This window comes from Stegostoma tigrinum, chromosome 9, assembly GCF_030684315.1.
Source record: "Stegostoma tigrinum isolate sSteTig4 chromosome 9, sSteTig4.hap1, whole genome shotgun sequence".
Taxonomy (NCBI): domain Eukaryota; kingdom Metazoa; phylum Chordata; class Chondrichthyes; order Orectolobiformes; family Stegostomatidae; genus Stegostoma; species Stegostoma tigrinum.
The window spans coordinates 26,202,714-26,222,110 of record NC_081362.1 but is presented as its reverse complement, the minus strand read 5'-3'; the positions used below and the strand labels follow the sequence as shown (position 1 = coordinate 26,222,110).

At 39.4% G+C, this 19,397-nt stretch overlaps 1 protein-coding gene across 11 annotated transcripts in view; it reads left to right on the top strand.

Annotated features, from left to right (window-relative positions):
- afdna (afadin, adherens junction formation factor a) overlaps positions 1 to 19,397 on the top strand; it is a 213,809-nt gene that overhangs the window by 102,129 nt on the left and 92,283 nt on the right. For all 11 annotated transcript variants that reach the window (XM_059648433.1, XM_059648432.1, XM_059648424.1 and 8 more), the window contains exons 9-12: positions 4,110 to 4,204; positions 10,143 to 10,402; positions 15,658 to 15,739; positions 16,937 to 17,052. In XM_059648433.1, coding sequence (XP_059504416.1) covers positions 4,110 to 4,204; positions 10,143 to 10,402; positions 15,658 to 15,739; positions 16,937 to 17,052 — 553 coding nt within the window. The remainder of the gene's footprint in view (positions 1 to 4,109; positions 4,205 to 10,142; positions 10,403 to 15,657; positions 15,740 to 16,936; positions 17,053 to 19,397) is intronic.

Here is a 19,397-nt window from a genome sequence, read left to right as displayed (position 1 = left end):
TATCATTGCTGTATCGTGGCATTTAACCTGATGGTATAAAGCTCCATCTTGCTGAGCTGTATTCTAATGCAACATGGCATGCTGGTCAGTAGGCAATTCAAGGGTTATAGGGAAAGGGCAGGAAAGTAGATATGAGCAATGTCTGATCAGTCATGATCCTGGTGAATGGTGGAGCAGGCTTGAGGGGCCAAACAGCCTACTGCATTCCTGTTTCTTACAGTCTGAGGGAAGTGTGCTGCATTACATCCTAATTGTGTTGCTTGAGCCAAGAAACACAAGTGCCTGTGATTGTAAAGTGTAGACTTGAGTGAATATAACCCTATCACATGTACTGTAATTTTGTTGTATTCTTCTGTACTACATGACCTACTTCTCATCTGTGTTATGGTAACTAACCTAAGTATGGATAGCAGCAGATCATCAGTATGTCTTGCCAAGTTCTATCAATCAAATCGCCGTAAATGAATCTCTTCATCCCAAATTAACAATGAATGTGTCAATGTGTCATTGGAAATGTTTTAAAATGTCAATTTGTAACCTTCATGGATTTAGTTGTCAATTAAAATAATATACATTCGAACTTTCCTCAACATTCATGATCAGGCTGTTAAGAATAAATCTATTTTGACTTTGCATTTTAACTTTGAAATGTGCTGAAATGAATTTTCCTAAATGCATCATAATTGAGGTTTTAAAGCTCCATCTAATGGTAGAATCATGCAGCTGCTGGATGACTCGGAATTGTGGTAGGTATAAGACATAGCAATGTTTCATAGTGGCCCAGAAATGGCTTGTAAATCCCATTATTGTCCCTGATCTGATTTTGGGGAAAAGTACTCTCTTCCATTTAAATGATTTTGGAGCTGGAGATGCCAGAAATCATTGAATCCAGCAGCACACATGATCATTGTAGCAACCACACTGCTTTACACAGTACTGAGTGAAAGGTAAGTGAAGACGGTGGGGGAGATAGCATCAAGATGACAATCAGGCACAGGCTGTTTGACCCTTTGAACCAGCTCTACTATTAATCTGACATTCCTCACATTCATGAGTTATGGGTTCAATCTAGTGGTAACCCAGGAGCTAGAATAGGTTTTTAACTATTAAGCATAAGTCTGTCAGGACCCCCTGAAGACTTTAAGGGCACATCTTAGAGAATTCCAGACAAGGAAATTGGCCATCGGAATTTTCAATTTCCTGGGCAGTTGCCTTGGAGCCAGCAGTGTCCAGAATTCTGTATGGTCCCAATGCACAGCTCCAGTCTACACTGCTGTAATGGCAATCTGGCTTTTATGAATTCTTCAAATTTTTTGTCGACACTTTGAATGTTGAATCAAAAGAACAGGCTTAAAAATCGAAAGTGGGGTACAGTTGGTTGTAATTAATCACATTTGTCAACACTAGTTATGAATTCAGGTGGATAGTTTGCCTATTTTTCAGATGAATTTACAATCATAATGTAATCTCAACACGCTGTTATGAATCTCAGACAACTTTACTTTCTTACAAATGGCTTCAGTAACAGAGATCCACAGAACAAAGTGCTGGAGAAACTCAGCAGGTCTGGTAGCATCTGTGGAAAGAGAAACAGAACCAGGAGTCTAATAGCTGTTTGTAACTGAAGAGATGTTTGGTTTTATGCTGGTCAGAAAATGAGAGCTGTACTTCTAGAACATATGGCAAGTCAAGGTGAGGTTGAGAGAGCTAGGAGATCAATGGTGTCATAGGAATAAAAGAACAGGTGATCTTAATTATCAGTGTTTAGAATTCTGGAATGCAATCCTAGAGCACCACTTTGAAAGAAAATCCAGACTTTTGTGTTATGACGAGCTTTTGTTTAATTATATCAGTTTATGGTAATGTCTTAGGTTTATGGAAAGGTTAGCTTTGTGTCTGGGTACTTTTCTGGAAATGTAACTTGAATAGCACAGGCTCAGTAGTATGTGAAATAGGTCTGAAATGTAAACCCTAACTTTAAGTGCGGCAGTTCTACAACTGAAGATAATTTCCATGTTGCTACATGCTGAAATATTTGTTGTCAGCTGTTAATTTTAGTGAATGAAATAACTACCTGTTATATCAGTCTGCACATTTAAAACTACTGACCGAAGTCCAAGATGGCATCTGTGTTATTAGTATTGTCGAAGAAGGGCACACTGATCACAGAACTTTGAAGTGTTTTTAATACAAGTGTCTTTAGGGAAAGTTCTTATGATCTGGTTAAATTCTGAAAATACAGACTTTTAATAGCATGCCATTAGTGTCTTTTGTAATTTGGCTTACTCCCTGATTGTTTTGAAATTCTAGCAGTGACTAGGAATTGTTTAAAATGTACATAATTGGTGTGCATAAAATTAATTTTGCTGTGCAAGAAGCAATACCACCTCCTCTCAACAGATTCCAAATCAGTCTGTTGAGACATGTTCTTGTACGTCTCAAGGGTAGATAGAGTATAAACCTGGCTCCTCTTGCCAAGAGCAGTTGATGCTACCACTGCTGCATTAGCCCTTTTTCTCTCATGTATCCACTAATGAGTGAGCATGTGCTTAAATGTCTTGCACACGTTTGATTTCTAAATCTTTAGACTGGCTGACCACTTACAATGATCTTATCTGTCATTCGGCCTATTCTCCTTGACAACTGCATGTGTTTGGCAGCGCGTGACCAACGATGCATTTAGTAGTAGATTAAAATGCTTCCAATTCAGTCTGGATTTTAATACGTGTGAAGAGCAACATCTATGATTAGAGTATAGGAGGAAAACTCCTATGGAATACAAATTTTCATAGATATTCCCTGGAGGCATAGAGAGAAATAAGCGTTTGGCTTTTCATTCTGTAGACAAAACTACTATGCCTTATTTAGAGAGCCCCTACTTTTTTCTGAAGAAAATGTGTATAATCTACCAAGATTAAAAATAAAAAGGCATTCTTCTAATTTCAAGTAATTAAAGTCTAACCTACTTAACTTCTCATAAGGAAATCCCTCCATACCCATAGTGAATATGGGCAATAGACTGTGAATATTCCCTGGTACACCCCAATTAGCAAATGCAATCAAAGCAGACTTTCTGATCTCTCGGTTCCCTTTGAACACTTCCCGAACACTTCACACCCTGGTAGATCGTCATATTTAATTAAAGTTCACAAGGGATTACAAATCTTCACATTTTGCCAGTCTACCTTCAAAATTCCTTCTCAACAGTGCCTTCATTGTGAACTACCTCAATGACTGCTCCCATTCTGTTCATTTAGCACTTGCATTCTCAACCTCTTGATATCTTTACTGACTGTTAGCTTCACCGAGCCAGTCCTGTCCTGGATTTTTCCCTGAGCTCCAGTCTTGCTGAGTTGCATCAAGCAAATACTGCTTGTGAGCTTTTCAGTTGTCTTCAAGTATTTAATGCTTCCTGGCTTCTTCTGAGTCCCAATAACTTGCCCCAGCAAGAGTCATTTCCACTTTATCAGCTGTCCAGGATATCTTTTGAGTCCCAAACATGACAATTGCCTGCCCACTAATTCCTAAATCTATTCCTGAGTTCATGCAACGTGTAGCCATCGAATTGCAATTAACTTCTCCCTGAGCCCCCTGCATAGAAGCTGTGTGGTTCAGCTACCTTGCAAACAGGGTAGCTAACTGCAGCATTGCTAGTATACTAGTCTGCTTCTATATCTCCTTCTCCTCATCAAGTCATTCACTGCCTGTAACCTTTTGAATTCTTCTCCAACAACAAACTATCTTGAGACCTATTGAAAAAATTTTCAGTTGGTTGGTCTTATTTCTGTGGGCAAAATTGCACGTTGCCACCTAGCAACTCTTGAGATATGTTTTCAGTAGATGCCACCTGACATAGCTTGATGCCAAATAAAGGATTTCATCAAATTGTGAAATAGTGCGCGCACTCAGATCCAACAACAATTTAAAAGAAGATACTTTGAAGTTCCAAATCTGAATTCAGTAACTGATGTCCTTCAGTTTATGCCTTAACTTTTCATTAAATTCATGAATCAATTTGACAACAAATGCAAATTTTTAAACAAAAAATTGTATGAAAATTAAAAAGTTGGCAGTAAGCAAGCTAAACTGCCTATTTCAAAATATTGCAGATGGTTCAGATTCCAGAGATAAACCAAAACTGTATCGTTTACAACTGAATGTAACAGATGTTGGTACTGAAAAGTCAGATGAGAACTCCATCCAGGTAAGAAATTTTCTAATATTACAGTTGTCCTTGTATGTGTTTTATCCCAACTTTTCAAAGATTTCAAATTTAGAATGCTGCTAACAGTTCTTTTCTGTCATAACATTTTATTCTGTTGTGGGAGTATTTTTCATCATGTCATTAACCAGAATTGAACAAGCAATCAAAACAAATACATCTTTTGTCAAAGTCTGGCAAATTCTTTGACTTTTTGTTGATTTTAAGTATTGAGGATACGTTTGAGCATATTTTTTGATCGATTTAAGTGGAAACTGGTTGAAGCTTAGGTAGTGAAAGATGCATAGATTATATGTAAACTCTATAGTATGTAAATGATCATGAATAAAAAATAACTAAAGCACTAGAAAAGATTATTTAGTCATTGTATTGGTGTTGGCTGTCATGCCCTCAAAGTTTGCTTTTGTACCTGTCTTTACAAGATTTTTAGGCTGAGAAAATTCTTAATTTAAATCCTTGACCACTTGTTGCATAAAAAGTTCCCTGATATAAATTTTGATACTATTGCTATTTACCTAAATCCATGTCAGCTGATTCTCAATCCTTCCACTAGTGGGAACAGTTACTGTTTACAATTCTCAATCCTTCATGATTTTGAATACCTCTATCAAGTCCCTCTGAATTTTTTTGAATTGGAAACGCAAGTTCTCTGGTCTGTCCATATTTGTGAAGTGTCTCAACTGCAACCATACTCAAACCTTTTCTGTGTCCTTTCTAAAATTTTCATACCTTTCCAAAAGTGCAGTGCCAAAATTGGCACAAAATGCCAGATGAAGACACTCATGAGTTTCCATTTTTCTAGTCTCTGCCTCTGAAGTCCTGTATGCATTTGTTTCTGTACTCTTTGGGATTGTCTTTTATCCTGCATCTCATCTTCCTTATCAAACTGTCTGACACGTGGAAAGGTGTTGGAACAGGAATAGATCATTCAACCCATCAAGTCTGCTCCACTATTCTAGATTATTGCTGATCATCTCCATGCCAGATCTTAAATGGCATGTGTCTGCCTATATCCACCCTTTACACACTTGAAAAATTATGTAATTTTCAGTGAGATTACCTGTTGTTCTTTTTGAAATTCCAGAGAATACAGTCTTCATATGCTCAATCTCTGCTCTTAAAACAATCCTGCCATCCCAGCAATTAATCCGGCGAACTTCTAATGAGTTCCCGACATGCTGAGTATATCCTTACCTCCTTGGATAAAGAGACCAAAACTACACTGACTTCTGCAGATGCAAGATTCCATTAAATATGGCAAGACATCGTTACTTCTGCGCTTGAATTACTTTGAAGTGAAAGCCAATGTACAATGTCTCTTTTGTAATTTCTTTTTCCAGCTGCATATTGACTTTTAGTGACTCATGAACACGAACACTTGGATCCTTTTGGAATTATCACCTTTTCATTACACAACTCCAAATCCAAAACACCCCAAATGCATGATCTTCAGTGTAATGTTCCAGAAACTTGTATGCTGTTCAGGAATTCATCCTCCAAGCCATTCATGTTGACTTGGTTACTTCAGTCAGTATTAAGTTGTCCATTTTTACTGTACTACCTATGTTACATTCATATCTGAGTTCCTGATTTATAATGTGTTCAATGTTCGGTATTCATTAAACAATTCTTAACAATGCTCGTGATAATGGGAACTGCAGATGCTGGAGAATCCAAGATAACAAAGTGTGAAGCTGGATGAACACAGGCCAAGCAGCAGCTCAGGAGCACAGAAGCTGACGTTTCGGGCCTAGACCCTTCATCAGAGAGCAGTTGAGACACTTCACAAATATGGACAGACCAGAGAACTTGGGTTTCCAATTCAAAAAAAATTCAGAGGGACTTGATAGAGGTATTCAAAATCATGAGGGATTGAGAAGTGTAAACAGTAATTGTTCCCGCTAGTGGAAGGATTGAGAATCAGCTGACATGGATTTAGGTAAATAGCAATAGTATCAAAATTTATATCAGGGAACTTTTTGACCTCTGATGAAAGGTCTAGGCCTGAAACATCAGCTTTTATGCTCCTGAGATGCTGCTTGGCCTGCTGTGTTCATCCACCTTCACACTTTATTATCTTAACAATGCTCGCTTCCCTTTTCTGTTTCCTAGCTTCACTCAGACTGATTCTGTATCTTGTTCCTTCAGTCTAAGTTCTCCTTCATGTACTGATATCATCCCTTATTAGGAGTCTACCCCACCTCCTTTTTCATTTTTGCCAGTCTCTGTCGACTACCTTTGTATGATCAGTTCCCAATCTTATTTACACACTGTAGCCGTGTCACTTTAATAGGAATTAAATCGTATCCATTTACCTCAATATATTCAGTGAAATCATTAACCTTTTCGCCATTGCTACTCTCATTCAGATACAGCATCTTTTAATTACAGTAGCCCACTAATTACCCTTGGACTAACCCCTTCTGCACTGAGCTAAGAACCAAATACAAATACTGAAGAATGATGACAGTAAATAAAAAGAGGAGGATAAGCAGTTTCTCCCATTTTTCTCCTAACTCACTACTCACCAAAATTCCTCTTTTAAAATTTCAGCTCCCCTTGCAAGCTGCATAAAAGATCTCCTGAATTTATATCCTCTGCACCTGTATTACAAGAACATGACAGACTTGGTTTACCTAATTAACTAATCTGTCGCTCAGTCCATTAGCCTATCGTTGTCTGTCATTATACTCCATCTTATTTACAGTACTCTCAATTGTTGTCATCTGCAAATTTTGGAATTGAGCCTGGATCATTAATACCCATCCAGAGAACCAGATGGTTCAGTTATCAACCCCTGGGAGCCCCACTGCATCGGAAAACGGTTGTTCGTTCCACAGTTTCCTATCACACTGCTGTTTTTTGCATGAACTGCGACTTCTCTGACAGGCCTATTATTAAGTAGCTTGTTATGATTGTGTAGATTTCAAACAACCAGGGAAACATTGGAGTCTGTCTAGAAAAGTTTTAGGGATGAGGTTGAATATTTGAGACAGTGGATGATTTGCAGAGTGTTTTGGATTCAGCTAGATGAAGTTCCATTATGCTTTTGATCATGTATATTTAATGTTTCTGTTTCTCTTGTACGTTAATTAGCAAAATGTAGATGGTTCATAGAGTTTTGGATGTGTTTTGCAGAGATTTTTGTGACTGTCAACTGTATAAGAAGCAGGAAAATATAGTACTTTGCTTTCCCAAACACGTTGAATCTACACTAACAATTTTAAATGTTACCAGGTTCAATTTCAGAATTAAGCACCTCAGTTTTAAAGACATACCATAAAACAGTGCTTCAAAGAACACTGCTTCCTGCTTAGTTTACTCGTTCATATCGCCTGCTCCCAATTCAAAACTAAAAGATTAAGCTGGTGATGAGCATCAACTACAAGAGTGTCCCATTGTACCAAATATCTCTATAGCTTTTAGTTCTTCCTATCACTAGTCCAGGCCTGAGTAGCCCTTTGACATGAAGGACAGAAGTAAGAAGGAATGCTATAGTCTTTGTGCATGACAATGACACACAGCAACAAGTGAGAAATGAACAAGATAACGAAATGTGAGGCTGGATGAACACAGCAGGCCCAGCAGCATCTCAGGAGCACAAAAGCTGACGTTTCGGACCTAGACCCTTCATCAGAGAGGGGGATGGGGTGAGGGTTCTGGAATAAATTGGGAGAGAGGGGGAGGCGGACCGAAGATGGAGAGAAAAGAAGATAGGTGGAGAGAGTATAGGTGGGGAGGTAGGGAGGGGATAGGTCAGTCTAGGGAAGACGGACAGGTCAAGGAGGTGGGATGAGGTTAGTACATAGGAGATGGAGGTGTGGCTTGGGGTGGGAGGAAGGGATGGGTGAGAGGAAGAACAGGTTAGGGAGGCAGAGACAGGTTGGACTGGTTTTGGGATGCAGTGGGTGGAGGGGAAGAGCTGGGCTGGTTGTGTGGTGCAGTGGGGGGGGGGGGAGGGGACGAACTGGGCTGGTTTAGGGATGCGGTGGGGGAAGGGGAGATTTTGAAGCTGGTGAAGTCCACATTGATACCATTGGGCTGCAGGGTTCCCAAGCAGAATATGAGTTGCTGTTCCTGCAACCTTCGGGTGGCATCATTGTGGCAGTGCAGGAGGCCCATGATGGACATGTCATCTAGAGAATGGGAGGGGGAGTGGAAATGGTTTGCGACTGGGAGGTGCAGTTGTTTATTGCGAACCGAGCGGAGATGTTCTGCAAAGCGGTCCCCAAGCCTCCGCTTGGTTTCCCCAATGGAGAGGAAGCCACACCGGGTACAGTGGATGCAGTATACCACATTGGTAGATGTGCAGGTGAACCTCTGCTTAATGTGGAAAGTCATCTTGGGGCCTGGGTTAGGGGTGAGGGAGGAGGTGTGGGGGCAAGTGTAGCATTTCCTGCAGTTGCCGGGGAAGGTGCCGGGTGTGGTGGGGTTGGAGGGCAGTGTGGAGCGAACAAGGGAGCCATGGAGAGAGTGGTCTCTCTGGAAAGCAGACAGGGGTGGGGATGGAAAAATGTCTTGGGTGGTGGGGTCGGATTGTAGATGGCAGAAGTGTCGGAGGATGATGCGTTGTGTCGGATTGTAGATGGCGGAAGAAATGAACAAGAGCCTCACTAACGTCAGAAGCTACTGAATTATATTAGAGCTAAAGCACCCAATGCACTTTTCGGGCAACATAACAGGATTTGGAATTCAGTGTTGCAATTTTGGTTTGGATTAGAGAGCAGAGTTTAGTTTTGCGGGTAAGGAGGTGGTCTAGTTTTATCCCATAATGTTTTTCCAGCTGTTTATTTCTTGATCACGTTTGGGTCAGTTTGGGAGGGAAGAGTTCCTCAGGCATCCTTAAAAGTATTAAGCAATACCAACCCTGAGCATCAATGATACACTTGAGCAAGATGATTAACTTCATTTTGTGACATGTTTCAACCTACTTTCAAAGGATGTGTGAGGGCAACCAGAAAAGCTCTTCAAATAGAATTATCATTTGAAGCAGAATTTTTCTTTACACCTGGATTCTTTCACGCTATTTTTATTATTGCAGATGAGAAAATCTGGAGTCTGAGCAGGAAAACATTTAGTTTTGTGCCACAGATGTTTGCATATGTTACATTTTTTATGTAAAAATGAGTAATTTGTTGTTTGACCACAAGTTGTCAAGTGTGACTTTGTCCAGTTGTGTCTCATCGTTTTCTACTCTGCTTCCACTCTGACCATTTTGTCCTTGGCCTCCTACATACCGATGAGGCTCATTGTAAGCAAAAGGAATGGCCCCTTGTTAGCCAGTTAAGCACTTTTACACCCTTCGAGATTCACAGTTGACTTAAACACTATCCAATCATAATTACTCTGCCCACTTTGTGCACGTTTCACCCGTTGCTAATTCCACTGTTCCTGTTTACACATGCTGTAGTGACCCTCCTTTTGGTTCCTTTCTTATTATGCTATCTCTTTTGCTCTCCATCCTATCATACACTGTCACTTTTCTTCTCACTGCTCCCCCTTCTGTTCCCTGCCTTTGTGCTTATATAAAATTTTTCTTTCTGAAAGATCATTGCTTGAAACTTCACTCACTGGATGCTATCCGACCAGCTGAACATTTCTAACATTGGTTTTTTCAGATTTAGTGTCTACATTCTTTTACTTTGTAAACTTAATGTTTGTGACTGAATGCTGGAGCCTTTTCCTCAAAACTGCATTTCTAGTCGATTATTGCATAACACTTTGGTGCTGTGTAAACATTTCCGAATAAGAATACAGTATATTTCAATAGAAAATGTCACTAGAAAATTTTTAAATGAAATTGATGACGACAGTTTTTAAAAGAAACAAATGGATTATGAACCCAGCATGCCAATTTTTTGAGATGAGAACAATTTTAAATTGCATTATTATAGTTCACTTTAAAAACTTGATTTTGTAGCTCTTTGGTCCAGGAATTCAACCTCATCATTGCGATCTTACTAACATGGATGGGATAGTGACAGTTACGCCTCGCAGCTTTGATGCTGAAACATACGTTGATGGCCAACACATCACTGAGACCATCATGTTGCAAAGTGGCATGCACATTCAGTTTGGGTCATCACATGTGTTCAAGTTTGTGGATCCTGCTCAGAATCATGTGAGCAAGAGAGCCATGGATGCAGGACCTATGGTCAAGGGCCAGAGAGTCAAGTCTGGGTAAGTTATTATGTTAAGAATGTTTAATCTGAACTACGTAGGTTTTAGAGATAGTAGGATAGTAGGAACTGCAGATTCTGGAGAATCTGAGATAACAAGGTATGGAGTTGGATGAACACAGCAGGCCAGGCAGCATCAGAGGAACAGGAAAGCTGATATTTTGGGCCTAGTCCCTTCAGAAAAGCAGGTTTTAGTTCGGGGTATTTAAAATGTTTAGTGGTGTTGTGGGAAGTCCAGGGGTTTGGCAGACAGGAAGGAATGAGTCCTAATAAAACCCAGGGGTTACACATGGTTTTATCCTGTCTAATACTTCCTGGGAAACCATCTAGCTAAGTGATATGTATGCAATAATGTTACACAATCATTTGAAAACATAGAATTTAGAAACGGGAATAAGCCACTCAGCCCCCTGAGCCTGCTTCATCAGTGAATAAGATGATTGATCTGATTACTTTATGTTCCTGCATGTTTCTGATAACCTTTCACTCCGGCTTCTCAGTAATTCTGTCGACCTATGTCTTAAAAATAGTCAATTACAGTGGAACATGTGTTCCAAAGGGTTGTGACCTGATGTGACTCCTAGTTTTTTGTATTTGCTCATGGGGTGAGCACGTTGCTGGCTAGGCCAGCATATTTCCCATCCCTAATTGCCCAAAGGGTAGTCTGAGTTAACAATACTGTCTGTGGGCCTGGAGTCGAATGTTGGCCAGACCAAGTAAGGATGGCATCTCTAACGGGCTCTAGTGAACCAGATGGATTTCTCTAACAATCAACAGTGAGTTCGTGGTCATTTTTAGACTCATAATTCTAGATTTATTTTCCAATTGAATTCAAATTCTAACATCTGCCATTACAAGAATTGCACCCAGGTTACCAAGACATTAACTGGGTCTCTAGGCTAGTAGTCTAGCAATAACACCACCAGACAATTGCCTCCCCTAGCTCTGGATTCTTTTACAAGAGGAAACATCCTTCCCATGTCAAAATTGTCAAGACCCCTCCAGATCTTTTACGTTTCAATTAAGTGACTTACCCTTGTCAACTCCAGTGAATACATGATTAGCCTATTTAATCTTTCCTCAAAAGACAACCTGTCCATTGCAGGTGTTGGGCCATTAAATCTCTGAACTGCTACCAGTACATTTACATCCTTTATATAAGGAGATCAAGAGGTACAAAGTACTCCACATGTGATCACACTTGTGTATATCTAAAGTGTATTCTCCTAGTTTTCGTATTCTGTTACCTGCTGAGTAACCAATAAAGTCCAGTTGGCTTTCTCGATTGCTTGCTGTACCTGCATACTAACCTTTTATGATTCATCTAGAATGCTTGGCTCCCTCTGGATCTCTCAACTCTATAATCTGTCTCAATTTAAGTACATGCTTTTATTTCTTTTCCCTGCCAAGAGGGCAATTTCATGTTTCCTCACATTATACCCCATTTAACCATCTTTATCCACTGACTTAACCTATCTATCTGTTTCATAACTTCCAAATGTCCTTTTCATAACTTAGCCAGCATTGAGTTTTTGAGGAAGTGACAAAGATGAGTGAAGGTGGCATGGTAGATGGATACAAGACTGATTTAGTCATAGAAGACAACGTCGCTGTGGAAGGGTATCTTTCTGACTGGAGATCTGTGACCAGTGGTGTTCACAGGAATCAATGCTGAGACCCTATTGTTTGTAATGAATATGATTTTTTTTTTGGTGAAGAATGTAGAAAGCCTGATTCGTAAGTTTGCAGGTGATGCAACAAGATTGGGGGAAACTGCAAATTGTGAAATAGCAGAGGATGGAGCAGGATATAGATAGGCTGAAGACTTGGGTGGGAAAGTGATAAATGGAGTTTAATCCAAACAAATGTGAGGTGATGCTGTTTAAATGAGTTAATGCATGGGGGGAAGTAACCAGTAATTGGAAAAATCTTTAGGAGTGTCAACATAAAGGCATCTAGGTGTATATATCTGCAGTTGCCTGAGACTGGAAATAGACCTCAGGTGGTCAAGAAGACCTGCTTATTTACATGTTCAGGACATAGAATATAAAAATTGGTAAGTATCTTGCAGTTGTACAGAACTTTAGTTGGCCCACATTTGGAATATTGTGTGCAGTTCTGGTCACCCAAAAAACTATAAGGATGTGAAGACTTTGGATATGTTAAAGAAACTGTATCAAGATGATCTCCGGGCAAGAGGTACTAGCTATGAGGAGAGATTGGACAAACTTGGTTTGTTTTCACTTGAATGTTGAAGGATGAGAGGTGACCTGAGAAGTTTATAAAATTATGAAAGGCATGGATCAAAGGAGTTTCTTCACCCTCTCTGGGTAGAAATATCAATATATGCTTAAGGTAAAAGGGGATAAGTTTAAAAGAAAAGCAAATATTTTATACAGAGGGTGGTAAATGACTGTAGTGCACTGCTAGACAAGATGAGGTGGCACATATGATAGCAATGTTTAAAAAGCATCTTGGGGGATATATGAATAAGCAGGGAATAGAGGGAAATGGGCCATGCAGAGACAGAAGGTTTTTAGCTGAAGCGGGCATCGTGTGGTGCAGGTCTTGGTGGATCAAAGGACCTGTTATACCTTTCTGTTCTTTTTAACTTCACCTACGTTTGCATCATGAAATTTATCGACTATGCCATCAAATTTTACACATTGTAAACGGCACAGGCCCCTGCACTGACCCCTTTTGCACACTATACATTACATTTTGTCAATCAGAAAATTATTCATTGTGACTGCGGTTTTCTGTTAACCAGTCAGTTGTCTTTCCAATCTGTTTCCCACAGCACCATGAACTTCTATTTTCTGCAATAATCTTTTATATGGCACCTTGTTATTACTTCAAACAACTCTAACAGTTTGGTTTCCCTCACAAACCATGAGCACTCAGCCCGATTACCTTGTACTTCTCCAAAGTGCTCTGCTATAATCCTGTTGGGGAAGGTGTTTGAAGTTAACACTATGAGGTTAAACTAACTGGCCAGTAGTTTCCTGCTTTCTGTCTCTCCTTTTTTTGAACAAAGGAGTTGTGTGATTCTTTTCCAATTTAATGGAACCTTCCCCGATTAAAACCAATGCATAAAGTGTCTCTTAAGCCACTTCTTTTAAGACACTACAATGAAAGCAGACTTATTGGCCCACAGCTCCAACAATTTGCTGTGTACCACTTTGCAGTGATTTTAATTTTCTTGAGTTCCTCCACTTCTTCAATTTCCTGAATTACTCCTATTTCTGACCATAAGATAGGAGCAGAAAATAAGCCATTCAGCTCATTGAAGGTGCTCCACTATTCGACCATGGCTGATAAGTTTCTCAATTCAATTCTTCTTCTTCCTCCTTGTAGCGTTTGATCCCCTTGACAATCAAGAACCTATCTGTTGCTGTCTTAAATATGCTCTGACCAGGCCTTCTCAGCCTTCTGTAGCAATGAATTCCACAGCTTCACCACTCCGTCTGAAGAAGTTTCTCCTCATCTCTGTTCTAGAGGGTCTTCTCTTTACTCTCAAGCTGTTCTCGCAGGTCCTAGTCTTTCCTGCTAATGGGAACCGCTCCCCAACATCCACTCCACCCAGGCCGTTTGTTTTATCTGCCATGGTGGAGATCAATCTAAGATACACATTCACTACTTCTACCGTCTCCTTATTTTCCATTTTGATTCCCTTGGCTCACTTTTATGTAGGATTAATGCTCACGTTGTTAACCGTTTCCTTTTATGAATATACAGAAACTTCTACTATCTCTGTTTATACTCCTAGATAGTTATTTTTATATACTTTAATTCAGCGAGTTTTGAGAAGATTTGTAGCTCAGGTTGAGGTTCTGGATGTGAGTTTGCTCGCTGAGCTGGAAGGTTCGTTTTCAGACATTTTGTCACCATTCTAGGTAACATCAGTGATGTTCGTCGAAGGCTCACTGATGTTACCTTGAATGGTGACGAAATGTCTGAAAACGAACCTTTCAGCTCAGCGAGCAAACTCCCATCCAGATACTTTAATTTTCCCTCCTAAATAAACAGCACTGAATTATAAAATTAATATCAGTTTTCAAATATAGTCTGTCCAGTCTACTGAGGTGCTATCCAGCTTTGTGCAATTATGTTTTTTCTTCAAGTTTGATGTGAAGTTTAATTTCTTTGATTAATAACGGTTGATGGGTTCTTCCCTTTAAATTTTTCTGTATCATTGTATCTACTGTGTATTCTGAAGTGTTCTTATAAACGTCTGCCTTTTATGCCTTTGCCTAATTTGCCAGGTCATCTTCGCCACCTCTGCATTCACAATTTTATAAATGCTCTTTTTTAAAAGCTCATAATACTAGTTTTTGACCCACAGTTCTCACTTAGCTGAATATTAAGATTTGATATATTATCGCTGCTGTCTAGGTGTGACTTCAATGAGGTAATTCATTAATCCTATATCATCGCGCAGGACCAGGACCAGGACCAGTGTAATTTACTGTCTGGTTGGTGCCACAACATGCTGTTCTAAGAAATTATCCTTTTGGGGCTAATTGTTCTTTTAAAAATTGGAAGCCAGGATCCCAGAACTTCACTCCTAACAGTAATTTGGGTGTTCCTATTACATGTGGACTGCTGCGGTTCAAGAAGGCTGTTCATTGCCACTTTCTCAAGGGCAATTAGAGCTGAGTGATAAATGCTGGCCTAGTCAACAAGGTACCATCTCATGAGAGAAATTTTAAAAATGTTGGAAAAACCTAGCATATCTGGTATCATCTGTGGAGTGAAACATTTAAAGCTTTAGTTTGATGACTTTGCATCAAAGTTTGGAGAAAAAAGTAGAAATTGAGGAGTCATCAAGGCAGTGAAAGGGAGATGAACAACAAATGGGAAGGTCTCTTACATGGTGGAGGCCAGGAGATTTAAATAATTTCATTATGCAATAGGCAAAGAATTGTAATGGATTTGGCTTTTGAAAAAGGGTTGCCTCTAAATAAGGGGCGAAATGCTACGTCAAAATTATCTGAATACAGCATGAAAGGATAAAGAAAGAAACAAAATTGTGACTAACCAATAAAACACAGAATCAAAAACAGTAGTCAAAATAGAGACAGAGGTTATGATGTAAAGTTGTTGAACTCCATCTCGAGTCAAAAATGCTGTAAAGTGCCTACTCTGTCTCGCTTAATTTATAGTTTGTTTGAAGTGTGTTTTGGAAAAAAAATTGAAATATAAAATTAAGTTTGAAGAATGTTTCTTCTTAAAAAAAAAAGTTGTTATTTATAGGCAAGGGTCCCGAAATGTCCAAGAAACTACATTTGACCTTGATGGAGACATTCACGGTGGTATGCCATTAACTACGAGCAAGGTAACTTTTTTTTGTTTCATTTTGGCTTTGTGCTAGTGTGAATAATGTACTATCCACTACAACAGTTTATTGTTCAATTCTGGTTCATGGCTTAAGTTATTTCACTTATTTTTCAGAATCTCTACAGTTGGCTAACTTGCATTCAAACAAAAAAATTCTGTTGGGGTTGGGCACTATTTAAAATGTAGAAGTCATGATTTGGGGCTTCAATCAGCAAAATCTTAAAAACTAGCCTTGAGATTTTGACCTTTGAGAGAATGCTTCTTAATTTGGCACCGGGTTACCTATTGACAAGACAGGACTTTTTCTTTTGCCCTGCCAATGTCGTTGATACATAGATGGACCGTGACATTTAGATCCCCACCTTCTCACTGCAAGTTTATCTCCAGCCTTAGATGTCCCGTACTGTTGCTGGGCAGGCAGTGTAGCCATTTGGAGTAATGCTGTATGCCACAGAGAAAGGTATCAATTCTCAATCCATATATTGTCCTTTACTGCCTCTGTTACTACATTCCCTCTTACAACTGCTTCCAGAATGATTTCCTATATCATGACGCCAAAGTCAGTTAGCTCAAGTTTCTTTCTCTCCACCTGCAATCCCAGTTATGGTACTCACCAAATAACCAACTTCTTTTCCTAAAGCAGAGTAAAAGTAAATTCCTGAGGCTGAAAAAGATTATGAAAAGCAAAAGCAACAGAAAAACCTGCTTCCCTTTCTCCTCTTAACTCTAAGGGCTAAGTCACACTAAGTTGGCTAGTTTTATATGCATGGAATTGAGCTGAGGGAGCTTTTTTAAAATACATTATAAAATTCTGAAGGAGGGGAAGATGATCTACTTTTAAAGACTCTTTCAACTCGCAGGTGCGCAAAGCTGTAACTTTTTCAGCAGACATCTTGGTTAGTGGATTACTAGTGCCTAAGTCTCCTCATTACAAAATAGGTTAAATTTTAAATAGAGTAACTGGTAATTCTGAAACTTTCAGAATTGTGTTTAACTGCACCTCTGTGCATTTCATTACACTGCCTTTGAGTTACTGTAATGATAAAATGACTGTCAGATTTGTTTGTATTTCTGTGTAAAATCTGGGCCATTCTGTTTGTACCTTACAATTCTGCCAAAAGTTTAGAATTGCCACACAAGTATTGGTCATTTTTCTCTAAATCTGGATCCTGCAAATGTTGTTTTTTTCCCTTAGAGTTCAGATAGATTGGATAGTGAGCACACTGTTTCCAGTTCCAGTTCAAGTGAGCGTAATGTGGTGAAGCCAATCATCAGGCTGGAACAGCAAGACTACTACAAACAAGAGATCAGGCAAGACACAACCTTTACAATCATTGAAATATTTATTTATTAGCTATGTTTTAAGATCTTACAGATTTTCCAGTGAGCAAATTCAGCCTCACATGGCTATAGAAACATTGTTTATATTCATGCAAATTGATCCTGGTCACCATTTTACTTGATTTGGAACAATTCGAAGGGAGGGACAAAGGAGGGAGAAGAGGAGGGAAGAATGGCAGAAATGCTCAGAAGCCTGGCACTGGGCAGACAACACAGCCACGTGTACTCTTACTCTTTTTTGCAGTGAACAGGTCAATTCCTGTGACTATACTGACTCCATGATCACTACATTCCTTACAGATCCCCTGTTGAAACTGCAGACCTTTTAAGCAAAATGATTGCCTAATTCGTGAATGTCCAGTAATAAATTAAAATGAGACGTTAAAGGGGTTTCACAGTTCTTAACACTCAGTCGGAACACCCCAACAGCCTCAGAGCTAGCAAATCTCAAATGTTTGGCTTGCAATTCAAATTTTGAGATGCTCTAGCCTGACTTAGAATGCCTGTAGTGAATTTCGCCATCCTCTGAGAAGGAAAGCCCCATGTTGAGACCATAAGACATAGGAGTGGAAGTAAGGCCATTCGCCCATCGAGTCCACTCTGCCATGTACCCCAATACGTCACTGATCCTTGGAGCTCCTCTTATAAATCTCTTTTGCACATTCTTTACTGCGTTCACAATCCATCCTAAAATGTCCCCACAGCAGGACACATCAAAATGAGGCCGAATCATTGATTTATAAAAGTTGATCATAATTCCTTTTGCTCTCTGTCTCTAGTGTTGAGTGCTTGATTCCATGTGCCATTTTAGCCACTTGCTGAATTTTGGACCTTCCTTAATTTAAGCATATACCAGAAAGCCTTTCTATTGCTGCAGTCCTTTAGATTTGTGTCCTTTATTTTCAGTTGTCTCTACTATTTCTCCCTATCCAAATATGACTTCGTATTTGTCTGCATTGAATTTAATCTGTCTGCTCATTCCACCAGCTGGACAGATGTCCTCTTGGAGTCTGTTACTGTTCGTAGCACAGTTCACGTACTTAAGTTTTGTGACATCTACGAATTTTCAAGTTGGACCTTGTACACTCAAGTCAAGGTTAATATTTGTACATAAATAAATGAGGGCCTATTACTAACCCCTGGTGAGCATAATTGTTTATTGCCTTCCTGTTGGAAGGAGAATAATTTCACCACCACTATTGGTTGAAGCCTGTTCTGTTCTCAAGTTTTGACATGACTTTGACACCATGACGTATACTAATAATACATAAAGAATCAACATAATTAAATGAACAATACAACTAAATTAAATAAAAAGTCATTAAAAATTCTGGGTATTAAGGAAGGAATGATGGGAGCTTGTCAAGAGTATAACAGTTATCATGTGGCTTTGAACTTGCAGTAAGACTGGAAAATGCAATATGGGTAATGTGTCAAAGCCGCAGTATGCGGAAGATCAAGGCTACTATTGTGATCCAAGGCAAACATACCTGAGACAAACGTTTGAAGTTTGAGCAACTTTGATAGAGTTTGAGCTGGAGGCACAATTACAGATATTGTGATACATCTGGGAGGGAGACTGTTACTGGATTTTATTTTGTACCAGGAGGCAGTCATACCTTTGGAAAGGAAGGGAGGATCAATGAACGAAATAACTATGGCACTGTGGTACAGGAAGCCATCCGAGCAGGGGATCTGTAAGGAATGTAGTGATCATGGAGTCAGTATAGTCACAGGAATTGACCTGTTCACTGCAAAAAAGAGTAAGAGTACACGTGGCTGTGTTGTCTGCCCAGTGCCAGGCTTCTGAGCATTTCTGGACTGGAGAACAGTAGTTGGTCTAGTATTTCTAATGACCTATCTTAGAAGGAAAGCAAGTGTGGATTTTAAACTAAATACGGAGGACAAGTGCCAAAATTTGACAAGTCGTGAATCAAAGAATGGTGAGAAGTTAACAGAGGAAGTAACAAAAGAATAATGACCAAAAGCGACCTAGAATACAGATACAAGAGCAAGTCAGATAAAACTAGAGGTTACAAAAATAACAAGGGCAAAGCCCAAGGCACTGTATTTGAATGCATATAGAATTTAAAACAAAACTAATAATATAAATTGAGATAAATAAGTATGATTTAGTGGCCATCACTAAAATGTGGCTGCAGGATGCCCTAGATTGGGACTTGAATATTGAAGGGTGTAAGATATTTAGGAAGGACAGAGCGAAAGAGTGGCTCTGTTAATTACAGATGTCAGCGCAATAGAGAGATGACCTAATTTCAGGGAATCAAGATATGAGCACAGATTGTGTAAAGGTG